Genomic DNA, 26,227 nt, shown 5'->3' with positions numbered 1-26,227 from the left:
ATGCGGTCTAGCAAACTTGCTAGCAGTGTTGGTGTAACGCTGCTTGTTGTGACGTCAACACAGCGAATTCGCGTTCTGTTCGAACACACTTGGCGGAGCTGGCGGCCAAACACGGGCGAACAAAGCGGCGCGAACTCTCTCACCGCCTTTGGTCTGAACGTAGCATCAGACTGACAGAATTCAAACAATACCATGTTAATGTAACCGGTTACTTTCTTGCCCGGTGCGGGATTCGATACGAGGTGCACTGCATTACAAGGCGACATCACTAACCGCTCGACTAAAGGGTCAGACCCGTTAGCTAGGGACTAACGTGTCTTATTAGTAGTTTACATTAATAATAATAATCAATTTGTATAGCGCTTTTCAGGAAATCAGTGCTTTACAAAGGAACATGACTGGATAATCAAAAGAATTCACAACATGAATGGAAGCTGTCCCATTTCCATGCAACTTCAAATTAATTTAGCAAATACCTCAAAATAAATCATGTGAATGGAGGCGTTTCTATTTGATCGGTTTATGCGAATAAAATGCTGAATGTAGGTCTACATGTCCTAAATGCCCATACTTCCAAACCCAACGGAAAGATGGCCCAATTAAGATGAAGACATTTTATTCAGCAAATGTGTTTACAATGAATTCCAGGATTTTTTTTTTACATAGAAAGTTACATAAGTTCATCCACCTCAGGCGAGTGTACAAACTTTTATACAAATATTTAGTTGAAACAACAAAATTTACAAAAACAAAACTTGCGAGGAAATTCAGTTGTAATGAGACGAAGATACAGGATTGTTTTACACAGAACCACTCTATTGGACGTCGTTTTGACACAACCTAAGCTTTATTTCTAAGATCTGTGTAAAGACAAATAAGGTTGTTTGTTTCAGTTTAGCGTTATCGTTTCATATAAATTTCTTGTGTGCCGTTGAGCAAGGCATTTAAATCTTTACTGCTGCACAAGCACCGCTACTGGTTAGCCCTTGACCTTAGATCCCCTCCACTGAAATGTGCACATAGTATCTGCAAGATAACTGAAGAAACCGATTCACGACAACACTGTGATAAAGATCTTTGCGTTGCTCTTAAATTACATACAGTTAAAAAAGTCTTAAAAATGTAGTCTTGAGTCAAAGTATAGAAATATAGCATTTATTTAGAAAAAAATGGCAATATCTTTCTCCAAATCAATTAAAAAAAACACAAGAAAAAGAATGCAGGGGATAGCAAAGTGCACAGGTGGGTGGTGTCATTAAATTTGGGTCTGCAGGTAATGCTGGTAATTGGCTCGAAGGACAAACTCGAAAAAGGGCTTGGATCTCAAACTGGCCAATTCGTCGAACTCCAGCAGGTCCTTAACGTCCGGCAGGTATGTCTGCAGGGGAACGCCTGAAAAAAAAGAAAGAAAGAAAGTTTCCATATGAGGAAATGTTAATTCAGTTCTAGAAAACATTAATTCGACAAGCAATGTTCTCTGTTAAGGCTTAACTGAAACATGCCTGTCCTTTTTTCAGCAATCAGAGTTTAAGAAGTAAATATCCTATTAATTTTCATCGATTCCGAGCAAAAAATACAGCCCAATATCCAATGCCAGTTTTGGTATCAATGCATCGAGGGGGGAAAAAAAGGCACTAGTCGTCTACTTATTTTTGATGATATACATTAAGATCAAGATACATTAAGAAAAATTAAAATTTCCTTTGGTTTTGTTGGTGTGGACAAATTGTACTGAAAATATCTTTATGTATGCTTAATAATACAGGTAAGGAAATCACAGAAAGTTGAATCAATTCATTTGGACACAATGTTTACTGAGAGAAAACGTTTCTCAATAAACATTGTGTCCAGATGAACTGATTCATCTTTCTGTGATACTGAAAGAATACATTTTATTTAGTGTTTTAGTTGCACTGTCCTCTGACATGGATTACATCAGACATTTGCATTTTTATTTTCAAGGTTTGTGCCTATTTGGCCCAACCCAGCCAGTGAGGATGCACAAGCCAGTGCATTTTTAGTGCCGGTCCCAAGCCCGGATAAATGGGGAGGGTTGTGTCAGGAAGGGCATCCGGCATAAAACATTTGCCAAATCAAATATGCAGATCATAAGTCAGATTTCCATACCCGATCAGCCAAGGCCCGGGTTACCAACGACCGCCACCGGTACTGTTGGCCAGCAGGGTGCTGGTGGAAACTATGCTACTGTTGGGCGAAGGAAAAGGAGAGGGGGAAGCCATGTCCAGAAGTAACGGGAGAGGAGGAAGGATAGGAGTGTGCAAGTGAGAGTCGGAACCTTGAATGTTGGCACTATGACTGGTAAAGGGAGAGAGCTGGCTAATATGATGGAAAGAAGAAAGGTATACTGTGTGTGCAAGAGACCAGGTGGAAGGGGAGTAAGGCCAGGGGCATTGGAGGTGGGTTCAAACTCTTCTACCATGGTGCGAATAGGAGGAGAAATGGGGTAGGGATAATTCTGAAGAAAGAGTATGTCAAGAGTGTGCTGGAGGTGACAAGAGTGTCGGACAGAGTGATGAATATGAAGCTGGAGATCGAAGGTGTATTGATGAATGTTATCGGTGCATATGCCCCGCAAGTTGGGTGTGAGATGGAAGAGAAAGAAGAATTCTGGAGTGAGTTGGATAAAGTGGTGGCGAGTGTACCCAAGGGGGAGAGAGTGGTAATTGGAGCAGAGTTCAATGGGCATGTTGGTGAAGGAAACAGAGGTGATGAGGAGGTACGGTGTCAAGGAGAAATGTGGAAGGACTGATGGTGGTGGATTTTGTGAAAAGGATGGAAATGGCTGTGGTGAATACATATTTCAAGAAGAGGGAGGAACACAGGGTGACGTATAAGAGTGGAGGAAAGTGCACACAGGTAGACTATATCTTATGTAAAAGGCACGATCTGAAAGGGATTGGAGACTGCAAGGTGGTGACAGGGGAGAACGTAGCTAGGCAGCTCAGATGGTGGTATATAGGATGACTTTGGAGGCCAAGAAGAGGAAGAGAGTGAAGGCAGGACAAGGAGACTTGGTGGTAGAATGAGGGTGTACAGCAAAGTATACAGAGGAAGAGGTTGGCAAAGAAGAAGTGGGATAGTCAGAGAGATGAAGAAAGTAGACAGGAGTACAAGGAGATGCAGCGTAAAGCAAAGAGGTGGCAAAGGCAAAGGCGTATGGTGAGTTGTATGAGAGGTTAGACACAAAGGAAGGAGAAAAGGACTTGTACCGATTGGCTAGACAGAGGGACCAAGCTGGGAAAGATGTGCAACAGGTTAGGGCGATCAAGGATAAAGATGGAAATGTGTTGATAAGCGAGGAGTGTGCGTTGAGAAGGTGGAAGGAGTACTTTCAGGGGCTGATGAATGAAGAAAATTAGGGAGAGGGGGTTGGATGATGTGGGGATAGTGAATCAGGAAGTGTGGTGGATTAGCAAGGAGGAAGTGAGGGCAGCGATGAAGAGTGGAAAGGCAGTTGGTCCAGATGACATACACTATATGTACAAAAGTATTGGGACACCTGGTCATTACACCTACAGGAGCTTTTATAACATCCCATAGGCATTAATTTGGAGTTGGTTCCCCCTTTGCAGCTCTAACAGCTTCCACTCTGTTGGACGAGAAGACCTGGCTCGCAATATCCGTTCTAGTTCATTCCAAAGGTGTTCGATGGGGTTGAGGTCAGGGCTCTGTGCGGGCCAGTCAAGTTCTTCCACACCAAACTCACCCAACCATGTCTTAATGGACCTTGCTTTGTGCACTGGGGCACAGTCATGCTGAAACAGAAAAGAGCCCTCCCCAAACTGTTCCCAAAGTTGGAAGCATAGAATTGTCCAAAATGTCTTGGTATGCTGAAGCATTAAGATTTCCCTTCACTGGAACTAAGGGGCCTAGACCAATCCCTGAAAAACAACCCCACCAAACTTTACAGTTGGCACAATGCAGTCAGGCAGGTAACGTTCTCCTGGAATCCGGCAAACCCAGGCTCGTCCATCAGACTGCCAGACAGAGAAGCGTCATCCGTCACTCCACGGAACACGTTTCCACTGCTCCAGAGTCCAGTGGCAGCGTGCTTTACACCACTCCATCCGACGCTTGGCATTGTGCTTGGTGATGTAAGGCTTGCATGCAGCTGCTCGGCCATAGAAACCCATTTCATGAAGCTCCTGGCGCACAGTTTTTGTGCTGATGTTAATGCCAGAGGAAGTTTGGAACTGCAGTTATTGAGTCAATAGCGCGTTGGCAACTTTTACGGACTATGTGCCTCAGCACTCGTTGACCCCACTGTGTGTCTTTACGTGGTCTGCCACTTCGTGGCTGAGTTGCTGTTATTCCTAAATGCTTCCACTTTTCAATAATACCACTTACAGTTGACCGTGGAATATCTATCAGGGAAGAAATTTCATGAACTGACTTATTGCAAAAGTGGCATCCTATGACAGTAGTACGCTTGAATTCACTGAGCTCTTCAGAACGACCCATTCTTTTACAAATGTTTGTAAATGCAGACTGCATGGCTAGCTGCTTGATTTTGTACACCCGTGGCAATGGGTCTGAATGAAACACTTGAATTCAATGATTAAGAGGTGTGTCCCAATACTTATGTACATATAGTGTACCTGTGGAGGCATGGAGATGTATAGGAGAGATGACAGTGGAGTTTTTAACTAGATTGTTTAACACAATCTTAGAAAGTGAGAGGATGCCTGAGGAGTGGAGAAGTAGTATACTAATACCGATTTTCAAGAATAAGGGCGAGGTGCCGAACTGTAGCAACTACAGAGGTATAAAGCTGATCAGCCACAGCATGAAGATATGGGAAAGAGTAATAGAATCTAGGTTAACAGAAGCGGTGACGATCAGCGAGCAGCAGTATGGTTTCATGCCATGAAAGAGCACTGCAGATGCGATGTTTGCTTTGAGAATGTTGATTGACAAGTATAGAGAAGGCCAGGAGTTACATTGTGTCTTTGTGGATTTAGAGAAAGCATGACAGGGTGCCAAGAGAGGTGGTATGGTATTGTATGAGGAAGTTGGGAGTTGCAGAGAAATATGTAGGAGTGGTGCAGGATATGTATGAGGGAAGTGTGACAGTGGTGAAGTGCGCAGTTGGAAAAAAAGATTGGGTTCAAGGTGGAGGTGGGATTACATCGAGGATCGGTTCTGAGCCCTTTCTTGTTTGCGATGGTGATGGACAGGTTGACGGACGAGATCAGGCAGGAACCTCCGTGGCCTATGATGTTTGCGGATGACATTGTGATCTGTAGTGAGATTAGGTTGCAGGTTGAGGAGAGCCTGGAGAGGTGGAGGTATGCACTGGAGAGGAGTGACATTCAGTAGGAGAAAGATGGAATACCTATGCATGAGTGAGAGGGGGGACAGTGGAATGGTGAGGATGCAAAGAGTAGAGGTGACGAAGGCGTATGAGTTTAATTATTTGGGGTCAACTGTCCAAAGTAACGGGGGTGCAGAAGAGAGGTGAAGAAGAGAGTGCAGGCAGGGTGGAGTGAGTGGAGAAGAGTGTCAGGGGTGCTTTGCGGTAGAAGGGTACCAGCAAGAGTTTAAAGGGAAGGTTTACAAAATGGTTGTGAGACCGGCTATGTTATATGGTTTGGAGACAGTGACAGTGTTGAAGATGCAAAGATTTTCATCGGGAGTGATGGAGGACAGGATTAGGAATGGGTATATTGAGGGCGGCACGGTGGCGCAGTGGTTAGCGCAGTCACCTCATCCGGGTGCTCGGGTTTCCTCCCACAGTTCAAAGACATGTAGGTCAGGTGAATTGGCCATACTAAATTGCCCCTAGGTATGAATATGTGTGTGTATGTCGGTCCTGTGTGATGGCCTGGTGGCCTGTCCAGGGTGTCTCCCCGCCTGCCACCCAATGACTGCTGGGATAGGCTCCAGCATCCCTGCGACCCTGAGAGCAGGATAAGCGGTTCGGATAATGGATGGATATTAGAGGGACAGCTCAGGTTGGACGGTTTGGAGACAAAGCAAGAGAGGCAAGATTGAGATGGCTTGGAAATGTGTGGAGGAGAGATGCTGGGTATATTGGGAGAAGGATGCTGAATATGGAGCTGCCAGGGAAGAGGAAAAGGGGAAGGCCAAAGAGGAGGTTTATGGATGTGGTGAGAGAGGACATGCAGGTGGCAGGTGTGACAGAGGAAGATGCAGAGGACAGGAAGAGATGGAAACGGATGATCCGCTGTGATGACCAGTAATGGGAGCAGCCGAAAGTAGTAGTAGTAGCGCCCATTTGATCGCAAAACCCCAGTGGTACACATGTTTTCTTTAAGTTAATTTCCAAACAATGTCTCCAAAATACACACCTTCTTGTGTGAGCATGAGGAGAATCTTGATGAAGATGCTGTCCTTGGCAGCATCCAGAGGGTCATCGTTCCCATCAGCAGAAGACCAGCTGGTGGTTCATACAGACAGTGGGCAGGTCAAACATAGATAACAATGACAAGCACTTTTCATATTAGACTGAGAAGAGGAAAATAGAGAGGATAAATGGAAGATAGATACAGAGACAGATGTATAAAGATAACAGAGAAACAATTACAGAGAATTGCAGACAGCCAGATAAAGACATAGTAATAAGAGAGATTGGACAGATATGTAGAGAGCAAGAGATATTGAGAAGATAGAAGATTTATTTTCTAAAACTTAAAAAAAATTGTTTTTTTTTTTTTTAATTACAAATTTGGCCCAACCATTCAGCTCTTCTAATTTGGAACTTCAAAATTTGCATCAAGGCAGTTTTGGGAAAACAATATGAGCGATATCCCGAATGCTTCAGCAACCCTAGGCCATTACAAGTTCATTGTGTTTTAAGTTTCATTATATTTTTGTCATCTAGCCAACACTAATCCGGAACCAGTTAGTATGAATAAATAGATTTGGACCTTATGTCTTGCTGAAGAACACTTGAACAGGAAACAGCTGGCTTTGAACTCAAGAGGTTCTGATGAGGCAGTCTTTCTACCTATAAAACACTGGTGCCTATCATCTGAAAACAAGCCTGAGCGGAGCTGACTTAAAAACCCAGATAAGCATTAGGTTAAAAAAAAAAAAAAGGACACTGACTCGTCTTTCTTGAGGGCCTTTCCAAGGATCTCACATTTGAGTAACTCGATGTCCACGGCATCCTCCTGCAATTTGAGAAAATGTAACAGACAATGGTGAAATTACCCTGAGCCTATCAAAATCACAAACACCTAATCAGTCTAAGGTCTATGGTCAAGATAAGTTTGTGAAATAGAAGTAGGAAGTTACCTCATCTATATATGCAAGTAGATCCAATGCCTTTTTGAAGTCATATTCATTTGACCGCCTATTGTCATCACAGATGTACAACTGGGTTGAGGAAAGAGATGAAATGAATGGAGAGTGTTATATCTTTATTTCATTGATACATGTAATTCATATAGTTAAAAACGTACAGTTAAGAAGGTTACATATTGTCAATGTTGAATAATTGTTTATGAAGAATTATAATTGTGAACAGTAACTAATACAGACCACAAAGTGGCAGTGTTGGTTTGAGTGTAAAGTTACAAGTGCCACAAAGCAGTGTCAAAAAATCAGGAAGAAGCGCTTTGGTAGCACGGGTGAGACGAAAACAGTTGAATGCCGTGCAATTTTGTTAATGTAAATGATACGCAGTTCATTAAACATTTGGAAGTTCAGACGCGATGTCCCGGTCATTTCTGTAGAAGTTGCAGCTAAGTCCCCACATTTTTTGGTGCCAAAACCTGGGACAGAAGATTAATATCAGACCTGCCGATATCTGTAAATACCTTACCAGCTAAAGAAAAGCACCGAACATTTACAGGGACTGAAACAAAAGGCGCAGAGTTTTACGAGCATCTACAACTAAGTTGCTGTGGACAACTGAAGAGGAAACGTGCAAGGACGATGTGAGTTGTGACCGCCTACGAGAGCTGCTGTCCATGTTGTCGTTTAAGGAAAAGAATCTCCTGGAATTAGAAAAGGATATTGAAGGGAGATACCGATGGACAAGCTGGGAGCGAACATAGTAAAAACTGTGGATTATCAGGACAACGTTAACCTCTGGAGGGCTTGTGCAACGAGGACATAATTGAAAGGGAAGAAGCGAGAGCGGGCGAACAGAGCTTGCCTCGGCTGAGCGATGCGAGTACACATTTAAACAGACTGTACAACAGGCCGTCAGTAAAGTTGCCCAAACTGTACATCAACAAATATGATGGTGAAATATCAAAGTGGCAGCAATTCTGGGATCAGTTTCAGACCGCTATCCATGAGAATTGAGAGCTGACCAAAACTGAAAACTTTACATAAGTCATATCTCGTGGGTCCAGCAGCAAGAGCCGTGGCTGGGCTGGAAATAACGGAGAGCAATTATGAAGCTGCCATAGACATGCTTAAGGAGCGATTTGGTAGAGCAGACCTACTGCTGAGTGATTCAGAGTGGAAAATTCAGAGGGCCAAACTTGCCATCAGCTGCAGCGCATCACACAGGCAGTTTAAACTCCCCCTCAAGGCTGTTTATTCTGTGACAGCACAAGTCATAAGTCAGAACTGTGCACAGATAATACAGTCAGCATGCGCAAGGAAAAGTTAAAGAGGATGGGAAGGTGTTTTGTATGCCTTGGACAGCAGCATGTTGTCAAATTCTGTAGAACAAAAGCTGTTTCATGCAGCATGTGTGGACAAAGACACCACCCCACAATGTGTGATAAAAAACTGAACCCCCAAATAGTACTCAAAGAGACAACTGAAGCCGTCATCTCTTCTGTGGCTCCCCATACTGTAAAGACAAGCACAGAGAAGCGGAATACAGTTCTTCTGCAAACAGTAACAGTATGGGCAGAGAGAGCAAGGTGTGTTGCCTGATGGACGGAAGAAGTCAGCGGAGCGTCGTCCCTGAGAAACAAGTAAAAGGTACTGGGACTGCCAATAGTTGAAAAAAGGAGACTTTATAGCTTCACACCTTTAGCAGTGTCACTCCAGTAACAATGGAACGCAACGTTGTGAAATTAATCCTGCAAAATATTGACAGCAAGGAGCAAAATCTTGAGATTGAAGCTGTTGAAACGCCACAAGTGAGCTCTGCCATCATGCAAGTTCCTGGAGAACAAATCCGGCAGTAGCTAGAAAAAAGGGGGGCTGCCATCAGCAGATGTTTCAGGCAGCGGCGACAAAGAATTGGAGCTGTCAATATTGATAGGTTCTGACTACTACTGGAAAATCATGTCTGGCGAGTAGAAAGACTATCAGAATCCCTGGTTGCCATAGAAACCATTTTCGGCTGGGGAGTGCAGGGACCAGTATTCATGTTGAGCATGAGTGAAACTTCATGCATAAAGATTGGCATTGAGGAAACCACACAGGTTCAAACCAGCTATGTACATTCTGGGAAATAGAGTCCCTGGGCATCTCCAGCAAAGGTGAGGAATGAGTTGATGACATCGACACCCAAAAAAAACTTTGACAGATCAGTCAAGTACATCTTAGGGCAAAATGGAGCTACTGTGGCATCAAGATGCACCAGAGCTCCCAAACAATCTGAGAATCACCCAGAAAAGATCTGAAGGGCTGAAAAGGAAACTAAAAACTGATGTGACACTGTTCAAGAGATACAATGATGTGATGGAGGACTGTCTTCAACAAGGAATATGTGAAGATAGCCCAGAGATTAAACACACAGTGGAAACTGAGAACAGTAATGTCGAGTACTATCTGCCTCACCATGATGTAATTAGGGAGGACAAAGCAACAACCAAGTTGCGAGTTGTTTTCGATGCTTCTTCACATGAGGATGGCTGTCCATCTCTTAAGAACTGTCTGCTCACTAGATCAAATCTAAACCCAGACCTCCTAACCATCTTAGTATGATTCAGGCTGTATCCAGTTGCATTCACAGCAGACATCACAAAGGCCTTCCTACAGATATCTATTGCTGATAAGGTCAGAGATGCTGAGGACACCAAATCACGCACACTGAGAATGACCTGTGTGGTGCTCAAGAGTGTCATTGAGTCCATTCTTGCTTGCAGCTACAATTCGAAATCACTTGGAAAAAACACCAAACAAGTCATCCACAGGCCATTAACACTCTAAAAGACTCTCTGTATGATGATGACTTCATTGCCAGCCCCAGCGATGTTGAAGATGCTTACGCACCAACCACAAGTGTAAGGGAGATCTTGTCCACTGCTAGCATGAACATCTAATGGACATTTTCAGAGCAAAGGAGAACACAAAGAGGAGTGTCCTGTGGTCATCAGCCAAAATATTTGACCCCATGGGATTTCTGACACCATTCACAGTAAGAGTGAAATGGCTCTTTCAGGATATGTGACAAAGAAGCATCAGTTGGGATGTGAAACTGCCAGACGACCACTCTCAAAAGTGGCAGCAATGGTGTGTGGAGTTGCTTCTGCTGCAGCAGATCGTCATCCCCAGGTGGTATGGAACCAACAAAGTGCAAAATGGACAAGGCCAAGTTCTTCATGTATTCAGCCATGCAAGTGAGAATGCCTACGGTGCAGCAGCGTATCTCCAAAGACAGACAGCTGAGGAGAAAAACTGTGACCAGACTAGTCATGTCCAAATCAAGAGTAGCACCTATTAAGAAACTCACCCTGCCACATCTTTAGTTAATGGGGGCTCTGGTTGCAGCTAGAATGGAAAACAACCAGCTAAAAGCAATGAACATGCAGCTGACCCAAATCTGCATGTGGTCAGAGTCCATGAATAGTCATCTAGTGGATTCGCAGCTCCGCCCAGAGGTGGAAACAGTTTATCACTAACAGAGTGATAGAGATACAGTCACTGACCCCACCAGAAACCTGGTAACACTGTAGTGGAAAGTTTAACCCAGCTGATCTCACCACAAGAGATCAGACAGCCTCAAACCTGAAAGGGGAGGAGCTCTGATGGTCAGGGCCCCCATTTTTGAGTTCAGCAATGCAGCCAGAGCTATCTAGTGAATAAATCTGAAGAGGAGATAAAGGCTGAGCTTAGGTCAAGCCATGTCACAGTCCAGCTGAATAACACAGAAACGATGTCGCCAGATCTGTTATTAAAGCTTGAGAACTACAGCAAACTAAAGACTGTATTCAGAGTCACAGCACAGATCAAACGATTCATCCACAATGCTCGCTCAAAGGAAAGGAGTCAAGGAGAGCTGGCAGCTAAGGAGTTAGTGGAGGCTGAAAGACACTGGATTTTGGAGGTACAAAATCGAGGTTTCCAGAGGGAGATGAGTGGAATAAAAGCAGGCCAAGACATTCATAAAGACTCAAAAATCGGAGACCTGAGGTCATTTCTTGATGAAAATGGTTTAGCCTGTGTGGGAGGGAGGCTGCAACATTCAAACTTGAGTTTCAGTGAGCAGCATCCATGGATCTTGCTTTCCAATCACAGACTGTCTGAAATGCTGATCAAATAGTCATGACCAAGTGATGCACTCAGGTATGAGAGACACTCTATTGCAACTAAGAGACAAGTATTGGATCCCTCGAGCCCGACAAATGGTTAAAAGGATCATCGCAGCTTGCAATACTTCTAAGAGATTCAGAGTGAAGGCCATGCAGCAGACAACTGCACCCCTTCCAAGAGACTGGATTATAGAATCACCTCCCTTTGAAAGTGTTTATGTGGACTTTGCAAGTCTCCTTTACGTCAAAACCAAGAGCACAGTGGAAAAGGCACACATAGCATTGTTCACCTGTGCTGTGACTTGTGCAGTGCACCTGGAGTTGGTGTCAGACCCGTCAACAGAAAAATTCCTTCTGGCATTCAAGACAAGTTCTCTGTAGGGTTGTCTATTCAGACAATGTGAACTTTCAAACAAGCTGATCAAGATCTCAAAGCGCTCTGGAAGGCTATCGAGGAGCCTGAACTTTTGAAGTATTTTTCTGAAAGAGGCATCACATGGAAGTACATTGCAGAATGAGCAGCTTGTGGGAGGGGGGGGGGTTAGCAGAGATTAGTCAGATCAGTGAAGACATGTTTGAGAAAGGTGATGGGAAGAGCTTCACTGAGCCTTGAGGGGCAATCATCTCTTTTGGCAGAGGCAACAATAAATTCAAGACCACACTCACCTTTGTCTACAGTGAATCTCAGCCTCTGACACCAGCTCACTTTCTAATTGAAAGTGACTTTCCTCTTTGCTACCTAAGCCCTTTCATGCTGCCAACCAAACCTCCAACTCCAGCCGAGAGGAGCTGACAGAGATGGAAATAGCGCCAGCGCATTCTCAATGAGTTCTGGACCCGCTGGAAAAGGGAATATTTACTGGAGCGGAGATCTACCCATACCAGGAAGACCTCACACTCTACGCCTCTAAAGGAGGTAGATCTGGTACTCATCAGAGACATCAAGACACCACGCCAGATTTGGAAAACTGGGACGATCAAGGAACTGTTCTCTGGAAGAGATGGACTTGTGAGATCCTGTGCCCATGCGTACACCAGAGAGGCCAATATTAAGACCAGTTCAACTCCTATATCCTTTAGAGACTTAATTGCATGAACAGTCTTCATGGGGGGGGGGGGTTTATTATATCTTTAGTCCATTGATACATGTAATTCATATAGTTAAAAACATACAGTTAAGGTTACATCTTGTGAATGCTGTATCATTTTGTTTGTATATGAAGAATTATAATTGTGAACAGTGACTAATACAGACCACAAGGTGGCAGTGATGGTTTGAGTATAAAGTTACAAGTGCCACAAAGCAGTGTCGAAAAATCAGGAGGAAGAGCTTTACTAGCACGAGTGAAACGAAAACCGTTGAATGCACGCAATTTTGTTAATGTAAATGATACACAGTTGTTCAGTAAACGTCTGAAAGTTATAGTCCATGGGCCAGACGATATTTTGGTACACTCAAGGTGGCAAAACTTACTTATAATTTTTGAAAGGATCCATGTCTGTAGATGATATTTTGGTATGATAACCATTCCTGAGTGGCAGCTGTATCACAGTTATCAGCTCATGAAGTTAACCACCCGCTAAACTAAATTGCATTTTAGATGCTGGTGCATATCCTGGTTTAGCCTCATGGTCAGGACATTTTTCAATGTTCTATAATATTGTCTTTAGTATCATTTTAAAGGGGACCTTCTTAGCTTTCATTCAAGCCCTGTTGTGGATATTTCTCACAAATATAGAGGTCACTTGAGCTCTTCAACCCGTCAATAACACACATCTTTCTGCAATTTTCGCCTAAACTATATACTTTCTTTTAGCCCTGTGGCATCTAGGAATATCAGGGACACAAAACACAAAAACTGGAATACTCACAGGACTGTAAAGATTCAGGAAATGTATAATATACCCATACTATTTCATTGTGTGAGGTGATTGTGAGCCTTAAATGAGAACTAGACCAAAGCCAGTTAGGTCACAAACTGGTCTCTAAACATTTGTTTAAATACACAATCAAAATACATGATAAAAAGGAATACCATAGTGAGGTAATGAACTATTTTAATATTTTAAACAACATTGACATTTACATATACTTAGTCAATGATACATGTAATCCCATATCATTAGTGGGTATATGTAATGGTAATGGGTAGGGTAATGGGTATATGTGAATATGGTTACATTATTGTTATCAAGCTCTGGGTAACCAAGTCCAGAATCAACATCCTGTGCATCAATAGACTACTACCACAGTAATACCATCAGAATCATCACACTGTCATTCATCAAACTGCTCGTTTCTCTCATCATCTGACTCCCCAAGTTCAAAGTCCAGTTCTGGACCATCCTGCTGTTATTGGTTACTGCAGGTCTGTAACCTGCACATGTCTGTGCATGGAAGTCCATTTGACAGGCACATGCAGCTTGGCATTTTGCATGAATGCACACACTTGCATGTTAGCATTTCCAAGACAACATCTGGTGCAGGTAGGGAGCGCATCCAGTAAATGGCCAGCTTGCCTTCATCGTCTGTCCATCCATACTCAGTAGGGCTTGGCACCACAGGGTTAGCCTGCAGACAGCACTTCCATATTGCTGCCTGATAGTTGGCTCGTTGAACATGCATAAAGAGACAGTCTCTACATGGTGGCAGCTGGCTGGACTCAACCTTTCCCCTTTTGGTGCAGAAGAGCTGGTAACGCAGTTTGTTCACCTCAGCAGTGCTGCTATTAGCAACATACATCCGACAGGTGAACTGCTCAATTTTCTGGAACAGCTCATCACTCACATTCCATGTCTGTCCCAGTTGACTAAAAGTCTCTTGGCAGGAAGTGTGCTTTCTCACTATCTTCAGGGCATTCAGCTTCCCTCGACCAGCGAATGCACTGACAAGTGTCGCAGCCTGTGAAGGCATGTAAGCCAATTAGGCTGTCACAGATGCTGTCTCCAAGTGAACTTGCCAGTTTGGTGATGTCGACAAACCGTGTGCGGTTCTGAGTCCCACACTTCTGGTAGATGGGACAGGTGATGTCCTTCTGGAAGCCAAGACAAAGCACCATGACATCAGTGTCCTCAGCTGTGATGATAACTGACTTTGAGCCCGCATTTGCTGCATGCAATGCATGCAGGAGCAGACGGGTGTCAGCTTCTTCATGTGTGGAGTGCAGTTCTGCTGCTTCCTCACACCCATCTTCTGTCAACTTGTAGCAGGTTTCCTCACAGGTCATGTACAACACCTTGCCATGCAGCATAGCTCTGTATCGTGGGAGTTTCCACTCTTCCACCAGAAACTTGATGAGACTGGTCTTGTTGGAGGAACTGCACAGAAATTTTCTCCACTGCTGGATGTGGTGTCCCCCTGCAAGATTCTTGTACTGGAGAGTGATGTCTCCACCCCGGTTCAGTCGTTCAGCATCTTTGATCGAAGTCTGGTGATAGACATAAAAAACAACATCAATCCTCCCACTCTGTGCTCCCTCATGGAGGACCTGGGTCAAGGCTGACTCTGCCACCTGTGCAAAGGTTTTGTTGTTGCCATTCATTTTTTGGACCAGGCTCATCCCATCAATGATGGAAGTAGATGGGATTGGGATGTCTTCTGCAGGAGATACATTCTTTTCAAGCTCTCTGGCAAGTGCAGCCTTGTTTGTTTTTCGTAAGGACCCATCAGCATTTGCCAGTGCCCATGGTAGTGGGCCCAATGGGTAGGCAAGGACATCCTTCAGATTCACCTTCCTGCTTTCAGCCACCAGGATCATGTGACTGAAAAGGTTTCTATCTGCCTTCAGAACCACATCCTGTGCTTTCTTTCCATGAGCTTGTTTTGTGCTGACATTGGAGAATGTTTTCAGACTTTGCTTGGTCATCTTGTCGTGGAATTTCACAGGTGGTGGGTCTGCATCTAACCTTGTTTGCTGGAATGCTTGGTAGGCCTCTTCTCCTTTCTCAAGAGCTCTCAAGAGATCTATGGTCACATCAGGTGGAGCCATGTTGCCAGTGGAGAGGCTAACCAAATCAATCTCATCAGGGGACATAGGATTGAGCCAGTTATTCTCCATAAGGTCCATGAGAGACTGGACATCTGCTTCATCTCTCTTGATCCTTGGACTCTGTAGATCTGGATGAGACCATTTGCACCTGCCTTGACCTGTCAGGTCTCTCAGCTGTCTGAGGTACATGCTTCTATACTCAGCTGTGAGATAATATTTGGTCACAGCTCCTGGCTTCAAGCTGAATCCCTTTGTCCCTCCAGCTGTTTGGGTGTCTTTGTTCACCGTTTCTTCTATAGCTTGGTCAACAGGGATTCGGCCAAAGGGATTGGTGGAGCCCAGTTGGACTGAGAAGCCTCCTTCCATGAATTCTGTGTACACATCTGGGTGTGTGATGGGCAGCTCAGACATCTGGGCGTAGTAGTAGGGGAGGTAGCGTGCATAATTCATCCTGTCATAAGCAAAGCACCATGGGATCATTGCTCGAATGCTAGCCAAGTGTAGCATCCAGTCTCCCTCTCTGGATGCTCGGATGAGCCCCAACAAGATTTCAACCATGTCCAAATAGGACATCCAGAAGTTCGAGAGGCTGCCGTTTCCACCTCTAAGGAACTCACGGTAGACTTCAAATAGATCCATGATGCGTGTACAAGAGCTGTTCTCGAGGACCTCCTTCAAAGCATGTTGCGAGACTTCTTTCCCAAGGCTGTCAATGGTCTTCAGTGTCTCATTCAGGTGAACCATGTCATTCCTGTGAGTTTCTTCCAACCAGGACAGGAAACCATTCAAGGTCAGTCGCATGAGAGCCTCATACAGGAGCTTGTGTAGTCGCACTGCCCTGTTGTACTTGCGGCCATCCATAACACCAGCAATTGAGCCTTCTGCAATCATGCCAGACTCAATGCAGAGGTCTTTGAGTCCAGCATCTTGGAAACGCTTTCCTATTATTGCCAGCAGTGTGCAGATGGTGTGGAATACCCCAAGCCTAACGATGATATCATGGAACTTGTCATGGTGTTTCCATGTGATCTCGACAGCCTTCGCATACAGGGCTTGGTCAAAGACACAGACAATCTTCCTCAGGCCTAAGCACTGCATGATGCTCAGTGACTGGTTAAGCACCTCGTTGACAGTAGACATTTGTGTCGCTGGAGCATTGATGGTAGGCAGATAGCCTATATTGTCGGGGATGACCGTCATCTCTCCTCGAGTCAGGATGTTGAAGCCTGTCCAGCTGCTGACTGACTGTTCTTCTTGTTGTGACATGCGTGCTAGGACCCAAAGAAGGTTTTTCCTCTCTGGCAAGCTTAGTATTGGCTGCAGTATCGGCATCTGACTTTTTGCTTTGTGGTGGCCCTACCCATTGTCCAGCATTGTAAGTTGGTAACATTGGTGGGGGTCCATCAATGCTTCTCTTCTTTGTTTTGGGAACAGTGGGCATGGGTTGGACAGGAAGTGGGTTGACTGGCTTTGCTTGCACAGCAATCCCATTGACTCTGTGAGATGTTCCCTCACCACTGACAGTTTCTTCAAGACGGTCGATATTGTCCCAGGCTAAAGTTGTGAATATGCCAGGATGGATGTTAGCTGGAAGGGCAATGCCACTCCCTGATGATGAGAGTTTCTGGAGACACAGGGCAGTGTTGATCTCTTCCATCTGTGAATAGGACACACTGTGACCAAGTCGGTTGAGGATGTTTATCAACTCTACATTTCCTGTCAACGATTTGACACTGAATGGCAGAACAATGTGCTTGGAAGGCTTGGTATTTCCACATGTCACTGCATATACTATGTCATGGCCAAATGACTGCAGAAGGCACTGCACTCTCTGGGATGCATGATCAGGATCATTTGAGCCTGTGAGTAGAGAGTACAGGAAGATAATGAGCGACTCTGGAATGGTAGGACATTCTGCTTCTGGTTTGACTTCAGGCGGCCAGGTTTGAGGAACATCTTGACTTTTAATGTCTGCTCTCAATTTGATGGCTGCTTTGGCTATAACATCTTGTGCACTGACACTTTTCAGGGTCTGCAGCTCCCTTTTGAGAGACTGATTTTCTTTGGCAAGTTCCCTCATGGACAAGTTATCGGGATAGAGGAGGAATTTTCCTTTCTCATCAGGGAATATCTGCAAGGCTCCAGCAAACTCACTCTCCAGGTTTCGCCTCATGTGCTTCTTGGTTGATTCCTTGACTTGGGCAATGCCTTGGGAGTTCATTGAAGCTACCAGTCTAGAAGAGAGATCAGTCATTGTCATCACTTGAGGATTGCCAAAAAGCTCCATCCTGATGAAGAGGAACAGCTCATTGTATGCCTTATTCACAGCAGCTTCATACTGGGCTGCAGAATCATCATCTTCATTGCTGGCAACCTCTCCTTTGGAAACCTCTTCTTTGGTGTAAAGTCTATAGCATGATCTGTGGTAGTGCCCTTCAGCTGCTACAAGGTCTCTACTCACAATGGCAAGGATTCTGCTGTCCCTTTTCTTTGTGGCTGCACTCCTGATCTTTGCATCAGCTCGCAGTTCGACACTGCACCAGTACTTCTCTCGTATTCTGTCTCTTGGAATATTTGCTGTTTTTCTGACAAAATATGCACTCTGCATCATAAGTCCTAGATGTACTTGGAGCATGTCGAGCTACTCTCTTAGATTGTTTCTCTTCAGCAGAGACACAACTTTTCTTTTCTTTTGCAAGGAGGCCATCAAGAATTTGCTTCATAGTGAAGATACTGCGACACTTTCTGTGGTAGTAGATTGCTGGAATCTGTCCCTCAGGAATGTCTTTTGCCAGTTTCAAAACTGGTGCATGATTTCGTATCTGAGCTGCCCTGAGCAGAGTTCTCCATGAGTCGACACTTTGTAGTGAAACCAGCTTATCTGTATCATCAGAACAGTGGATAATGCACTCCACCCGTGGGCGCTTTGGTATTGGGTAAAAACTTGCTTGTTCACCAGTGGCCATATTCAGTCAGTTTTCACCTGCCACATACAAACAAATACATGCAACTTAGGTGTATGAACACTACTAAAACAAAGTTTACTTTGCTTCACCAGCGTCATATTACCATTATTTATCTTACATAGCCACAAATAGATACATTACCTAGTTGCTATGCAACAGCTGTATTTTGTCCACATGAGGCCGCTAAAATCAACACAAGATGAAATTTCCTCGTAGCCACTTTAACTAATCATATTAACATATACATTAAAAGAACATGCTAACATTATGGGAAATTAGCTTACAATCTTCTCCAGAGTGAGACAAGAAGATAGATACCAGTTTCCTCTATATGTGTTTAGTAGAAAGCTATCTGGCTGCACGTTAGCCTAGCTTAGCACAATGAATGGAAGTACACAGTACTGGTTATCCTTGGTTGTTGGCCAACTAAGAACTGTCCCAGAGTTTAAGCTAGGCTAATCAGTACCAGGGGTGTTGAAATGCTATATTTGTAAAAATCTGGGCAAATACACAATCGTGAGAGGCACAGAAACAGGTTTCCTGAAAGAAAAATGAAATAGCTGCTCATTTGGAAAGGTTATCATGCATTATTTTACTTCTGTTAGTGTGCCAAATAAAATGGCACCAATGAAGTTGTGTCACCTTGGGTGATATCGATATCTGGTCTGACCCATGGACTAACTGGCTTTGGTCTAGTTAGTTTCTTAGTAATAATGCCCTTCTAATTTAAGGTTCACAATCACCTCACACAATGAAATAGTATGGGTATATTATACATTTCCTGAATCTTTACAGTCCTGTGAGTATTCCAGTTTTTGTGTTTTGTGTCCCTGATATTCCTAGATGCCACAGCTAAAAGAAAGTATATAGTTTAGGCGAACATTGCAGAAAGATGTGTGTTATTGACGGGTTGAAGAGCTCAAGTGACCTCTATATTTGTGAGAAATATCCACAACAGGGCTTGAATGAAAGCTAAGAAGGTCCCCTTTAAAATGATACCAAAGACAATATTATAGAACATTGAAAAATGTCCTGACCATGAGGCTAAACCAGGATATGCACCAGCGTCTAAAATGCAATTTACTTTAGGGGGTGGTTAACTTCATGAGCTGATAACTGTGATACAGCTGCCACTCAGGAATGGTTATCATACCAAAATATCATCTACAGACATGGATCCTTTCAAAAATTATAAGTAAGTTTTGCCACCTTGAGTGTACCGAAATAGGAAATTTTGGGCTCTGGCCCATGGACTATTAAGACGGGATGTCCCGGTCATTTTTGTAGAAGTTGCATCTAAGTCCCCACAGAGAGTATAAGTGTATTTGTGTGTATGCATGTGCCTCATTTTCATGAGATTGTGAGTGTTGAACAAGGTGAAGTTTGATGTTGGGAGGTAGAGTTGGTGTGGGTGTTCTTGAGTGTGTGTTTGAATATGTATATAATAATAATAATAAATCAATCTTAGATAACGCTTTTCTAACACTCAAAGTCGCTTTACAATAAACAGGGTGTGCACTCAGAGGCAAAAGATCAAAAGATATGAGGGGCCACGAGGGACATTATTCAGAATTAATTTGTTCATATACTATACTGAAAACCACACACACACACACACACACACACACACACACACACACACACACACACACACACAAAGTGAAATGCTTTTACATACACACGTGAAACACTCTCACAAACAACTGAAAGATTACACATTCACATACACAACTGAAAGGCTTTCACACATACTAGCAAAATGTGCTCATATACAGTTAAAATGCGCACATATAGTATTGTGAAAACCTTTTACATAAACTACTGAAAAGCTTTCACGGTTACTTTGGGGGGGAAAAATATAATTTTTTGTATTATAGCATTTTAGTATTGTGTATGAGAGGATTTCAGGTGAAACGGAAGGCATTTCTAGTTGATTTGGAAGGTGCTTGAGAAAAGAGCGCAAATCATAATACAAGAGTTTGTTGGTTCGTTCACTACGCTGATGTCTGCTCAACAGCCTGCAAGCAATCTTACCGAAGCAGCAGCTTTTCTTAACACTATATATTGTCCTCACCGGAGACCGTCAAAGCCCTGTCAAACGTGACAATTACCCTCAGCAATAAAATTTGCAATCATTCGAGAATATTAAGTAATGCTGGATTTTATATTTCCACCGCAATTCAACTGACTCAGTTAACATATGTTTAAAAAATGTTAAAATGTTACTGTTAAGAATACAACATTCACATTGTCTTATAGTCATACCAACGGTTAATGGTAAATTAAGAGTTTAGGCAGTTAAGCATGACAATATCATAAACTGTCTCATTTCTGTTTCTGCGTGTATGTCTGTGTCATATGTCTATCTCTGTAAGTCTTGGTCTGCCTGTGCCTGTGTCTTTCATCTGTCGGTCTCCTATGTGGCTGTCCATTTGTGTCTTCCTCTGCCTGTCTGTCTCTTCTTGTCTCTTGGTCTGTCTTTTTGAAAAAATGCTTTGAACAAATGCTTGATAGTTTTGAATTATGCTTTATTATTTGTGTTACAAAACTTTAACTCTCATCGAACTGATTGATTAAACTGCACAAGTTAAGAAACCAAAACAATGTTTTAACAATATCTTAGCATAACTCCCATTACCAAAGTGCAGAAAAAACACCTACTCCATGGTTCCCATAATTTTCAAGTGGATTCACTTGTTGAATAATGTTCACTGTGGTCTCAGTAATGGTTACATCAATAGTTACATCAATGTCTCGAATTATATTATCATTGGTTTGAAGTTCAGGTAATGGCCCTTCTTCATCAATGCCATAATTGTTATCAACCTCAACAATGTAATTTATAAATGGATGGATTCCTAGGCTGTTAGACACCTTTATGCCACAGCTGAAGAAGTGACTGGCCCCCTTGTGTGGAGAGACCATGGTTGTTCCACATGTTGAGGAATATGATAATGTTAATTTGAAACTCAGACTATTAATAATTACCTTTTTCTCCATGTGCCGAAGCACTTCTGCGCTTGATAATGCGGTGCATATTCCCTTCTGATTGGGGGAGCAGCAGCTGGCAGTGGCATGCTGCTACGGTGGCGGGATGGGAACAACGATGCTAGGTGACTGTCCAGTGTGTTCACACTTGGAGTTGCAATGATCAGTTGCTGCCCTATTGTTGTTGCGTTTGACAGGGCTCTGATGGTCTCCGGTGAGGCCAATATAGTGTTAAGTAAAGCTGCCGCTTCGGTAAGATTGCTTGCAGGCTGTTGAGCAGACATCAGCGTAGTGAAGGAACCACCACCACTCAATAGCCCGTATTATGATTTGCACTCTTTTCTCAAGCACCTCCCGGTTCAACTGAAATGCCTTCCGTTTCACCTGAAATGCCTTCCGTTTCACCTGAAACGTCTTCTGGTTTAACTGAAATGCCTTCCAGTTCAACTGAAATGCCCTCTGTTTCACCTGAAACGTCTTCCGGTTTAACTGAAATCCTCTCATACACGATACTAAAATGCTTTAATACAAAAAAATTATATTTTTTCCCCCAAAGTAACCGTGAAAGCTTTTCAGTAGTTATGTAAAAGGTTTTCACAATACTATATGTGCGCATTTTAACTGTGTATATGAGCACATTTTACTAGTATGTGTGAAAGCTTTTCAGTAGTTTCCATGAGAGATTTTCAGTTATGTGAATGTATAATCTTTCAGTTGTTTATGACTGTTTCACTTGTGTATGTAAAAGCATTTCACTTGTTTGTGTGTGTGTGTGTGTGTGTGTGTGTGTGTACGTTTCTGCATATACCTTGATGAAGTGTATGTATACCTGTATATGGTTTTGTGTGTGTATCTATACCTTGATAAGGTTGTGTGCGCTCAACAGAGGCATTGTGTCTGGGTTCTGCTGTTTTTCCTCTAGAAGTTGTTTGGGCAGAGTCTCCTGATGCAAGAGGAAGCGTTCCTGTTCCACGATTTCTGAGAGACAAAAAGAAGACTAACTTCAGTAACGCTGTCTCTGCTAGACTTGTCACAGTGCCATTATTCTTACATTACTGTTGTCACTACCCTCTAATAGATTTGATAGCTGGCATTACTGCCATTCACCACTAGAGGGAGTTGTTGGGTGTTGCAACTCTTGATTTTGCACAATGACTCAGTCAGGGAATACCTCCACTCAGTCAGAATATCACTGACCTGAGGCAGAGCCCGAGAAAGAGAGAGTTACGTCGACTCCGTAGACGTCAATGGGCCAATTATTTAACAGCAATGGTGGATCATGGGAGCTCCGGATAGTTCCAAACAGTGTGCATAGAATATGTGTCACGTTGGAATATATCTATATCGATATATAAATGTATAAATCTGAAAATATTGGTTAGTAGTTACCAGAAATCGCAGCTAAGCAGTTCATTTAAATGACCTGCCAAGCTTCGTTTGGAACTATTCGGCGGCTACATGAACCACGTGACCCTCTCGCGTTCGGACCCCTCATTGACGCAACTCTCTCTTTCTAGGGCTCTGACTGAGGTAACGGTGTAACTTGACACCAAAAGGCGACATCAGGTTATTGGAAAGTGACACAATCTCTTTTACACTACTGATCGGTACAATTGCCAATGTTGCTGCACACAATGATTCATTTAACCGCATTAGCCAACGATGGTACTGGAGCAATAATGTGCACTTATTTAAATGTCGGGATACCAAACTAATAACACAGACGTTGTTGTTCTAATTCTATGTGCCGAAGGGGAAAATGCCCACAGAGAGTTTAACCAATGCTACATCTTTCATTAAAAGTTATGCTTTTAAACACAAACATTTGAAGACAAAATTTTAGAACCATAAATGATCTTCAAAAACAATGCATTTATCAATGGATAAGACAAATCTTTAATGTTACTTGCTGCAGCCAGTTTTCTATCAAGTAAACTTGTTGAGAAGAAAACAGACAGACAGACAAATGGCACCAAAACAATACCCCTTGGGGCAGGGCAACAACACTGCCAAAGGAGTCTTCCTGATGGCTCAGAAACACTCTGGGTTCAAATCCAGGCCTGTGCTTTTGTCATGTCACACACCTGCCCCCCCCCCCAACCTGTTCTTCCTGTCTCCCTCTACTGTCTGAGCAGAAAGAGGGAAACAAAGAGAGAAAAATGATCTGACCATCTGTTCCTGAAATTAAGATGAGCTTGTTTATGGATCTTTGTGACACATGATGGTAACCATATAATAATGACAAATTTAAACTACAAGATATCTTTATATGTAATTCTCAAACTCCCCCTGCAAGACAAATCAACTCCTGGAGCTGATGAAGATACACAATGATGAATGAACGATTCTTGATTCCTTTCAATTGAAAAATTACATACACAGGAAAAAAAAAGCAGCTAAAAAAATTAATACTGCGTGTTTTACCATCAATTTGTTTGTTCAGGTCATCCTCGGGCATGTCTGAGGCAAGGGCAGTCAGCTTGCTGAGAGCCAGCAGGGTTTTCTTCTTCACAAAGTAGCGGGTCTCCATGTTGGCCTGGCTGTACAGTGTACTGTGAGCCTGGGGTGGAACAGAGGTACAAGATCACTTCCAACCTGAAAAACTACACAAACTTAGGCTCCAATGAAAATAATGCCACTCAACAAGTTTATTTATCTAGTATCAATATCTTGTTTTCCCAAAGCAAATGGGGGTGATTTTTTTTTTTTAATACCAAAACTCTGGGTAATTGGGATTTTTTTTTAAAAATTCAAACATTTTTGAAGGTATATGCTGGATACATTCTGGATACATTTATTGAGAAACGTTTCATCACTAATCTAAGTGACCTCTTCAGTCTCAACTGACTGCAGGTATCCCCACCCTTATAAACAAGAGTTGCATAATGACCAAAACCAACCATCGGTTTCATATGCAAATTACCGTCGCCATATGTACTATTCAGAGGATTGGGGAATAGCTGCAGTCACAGCATTGGAAAATGTCTGCAAATGAAGCAACTTGTAAATAAGAGCGCTTCGTTCAATCATCACAGAGGATGAAATCTGTAGGCAGCTGTGTAGTAATTATATAGAAAATGGAGAATACTTGAATAACAAATAAATAAAACAATGTTACAGGGAGAGATGTCATCGTCACATTTGATTTCCATTTCTGTAAATATTACTTGGTCTTGAGCAGACAAGTTGCCAATACAACTTTTCCGGAATATCGACCCCAGCTCACGTTCACATGTGGGCCCGGCATGTAAAACTGCCCTATGATTTTCCAAAGGAATTGAATCGAGTGCAACTGGACTTGGTATATATCCGTGAAGACGTTTCGCCTCTTATCCAAGAGGCTTCATCAGTTCGTGCCTTTCTGACTAGACCAAGCTAGTCTGACTGGCTGGTGATGAAACTCAAGATATTTATCCTCTTTGGAGTCGTTATCAGAGCTAATGATGTCCAAGGCTCTTTGTGTTCTGATGTGTAGCAACGCCTGTCATTATCAGGGGTATTGATGCGTGGCTGTTTTGTGTTCCGATGTTTAGCAACGTCCGTCGTTATCAGAGCTATTGATGTGCATGGCTCTTTGTGATCCGATGTTAAGCAGCGACGGTCGTTGGGGGTGTTAGTTTTGACTTCGTTAGTGCTTCATTCAGTGGTCATGAGTCGTTGGAGCCGTTAGTGACCAACTGTTGTTCTTGGAGGCTAAGCTTTTGAGTCTCCTGGGTAGAGATGAAAGGACGGCATTGTAAGTTAAGTGGGAGATAGGTGGTGTCGCAGACCTCCTCCTCTGTTGAGGGATGGTTTTTCCAGTTTCGCATAGATGGCTTCCTTCACCCCTCTTTCAAACCATCTATCTTCTCTGTCCAAAATGTGTACGTTGCTGTCCTCGAAGGAGTGCGTCTTCTCCTTTAGGTGTAGATAGACTGCGGAGTCTTGTCCTGAGGAGTTTGGCCTTCTGTGTTGGGCCATCCGTTTGTGTAGTGGTTGTTTGGTTTCTCCTATGTATAGGTCAGTGCAATCCTCATTGCATTTTACAGCATACACCAGATTGCTTTTCTGGGTGTGTGGTACACGGTCTTTGGGATGAACCAGTCTCTGTCGGAGTGTGTTGCTGGGTTTGAAGTATTCCCGGGATGCGGCGTTTGTTAAAAATTCTCCTGAGTTTCTTGGAGACCCCAGAAACATATGGGATGACTATGTTATTCCTTCTGTTCCTTTTCTCCTCATCGCTCACCCGGTTGGTCTTTTTGGAACGTGTTGCAGTTTTCACAAAAGTCCAACTGGGGTAGCCGCAGGTTTTTAAAGCTCCCTTCAGGTGTTTGTGTTCTTCCCGTTGGGCCTGAGTGCTAATGGGCACATTGTCAGCTCTGTGGTGCAGAGTTCTGATGACGCTCAGTTTGTGTTCCAGAGGGTGGTGTGAGTCGAAAAGTAGATATTGGTCTGTGTGTGTAGGTTTCTTGTTACAATGCCGTCCTTTCATCTCTACCCAGGAGACTCAAGAAGCTTAGCCTTCAAGAACAACAGTCGGTCACTAATGGCTCCAACAACTCATGACCACTGAATGGAGCACTAACGAAGTCGAAACTAACACCCCCAACGACCGTCACTGCTTAACATCGGATCACAAAGAGCCATGCACATCAATAGCTCTGATAACGACGGGCGTTGCTAAACACTAGAACACAAAACAGCCAAGCATTTCAATACCCCTGATAACGACAGGTGTTGCTACACGTCGGAACACAAAGAGCCATGGACATTGTTAGCTCTGATAACGACTCCAAAGAGGATAAATATCTGAGTTTCATCACCAGCCAGTCAGACTAGCTTGGTCTAGTCAGAAAGGCACGAACTGATGAAG

The 26,227-nt window shown here is 43.3% G+C and overlaps 1 protein-coding gene across 1 annotated transcript in view; it reads right to left on the bottom strand.

Annotated features, from left to right (window-relative positions):
- Nucleotides 1–614: 614 nt before the first annotated feature.
- Nucleotides 615–26,227, bottom strand: part of nup133 (nucleoporin 133) — a 67,815-nt gene continuing 42,202 nt past the window's right edge. Inside the window, exons 20-25 of the mRNA XM_056280306.1 lie at nucleotides 23,800–23,935; nucleotides 22,235–22,353; nucleotides 7,282–7,362; nucleotides 7,093–7,157; nucleotides 6,333–6,421; nucleotides 615–1,392 (exon numbers count right to left, since the gene is read on the bottom strand). Of these exons, the coding sequence (XP_056136281.1) occupies nucleotides 1,256–1,392; nucleotides 6,333–6,421; nucleotides 7,093–7,157; nucleotides 7,282–7,362; nucleotides 22,235–22,353; nucleotides 23,800–23,935 (627 nt within the window). The 3' untranslated portion in view covers nucleotides 615–1,255. The remainder of the gene's footprint in view (nucleotides 1,393–6,332; nucleotides 6,422–7,092; nucleotides 7,158–7,281; nucleotides 7,363–22,234; nucleotides 22,354–23,799; nucleotides 23,936–26,227) is intronic.

The sequence above is a fragment of the Lampris incognitus genome, chromosome 5 (genome assembly GCF_029633865.1).
Source record: "Lampris incognitus isolate fLamInc1 chromosome 5, fLamInc1.hap2, whole genome shotgun sequence".
Classification (NCBI taxonomy): Eukaryota; Metazoa; Chordata; class Actinopteri; order Lampriformes; family Lampridae; genus Lampris; species Lampris incognitus.
This window is presented reverse-complemented; position numbering and strand designations above follow the sequence as displayed.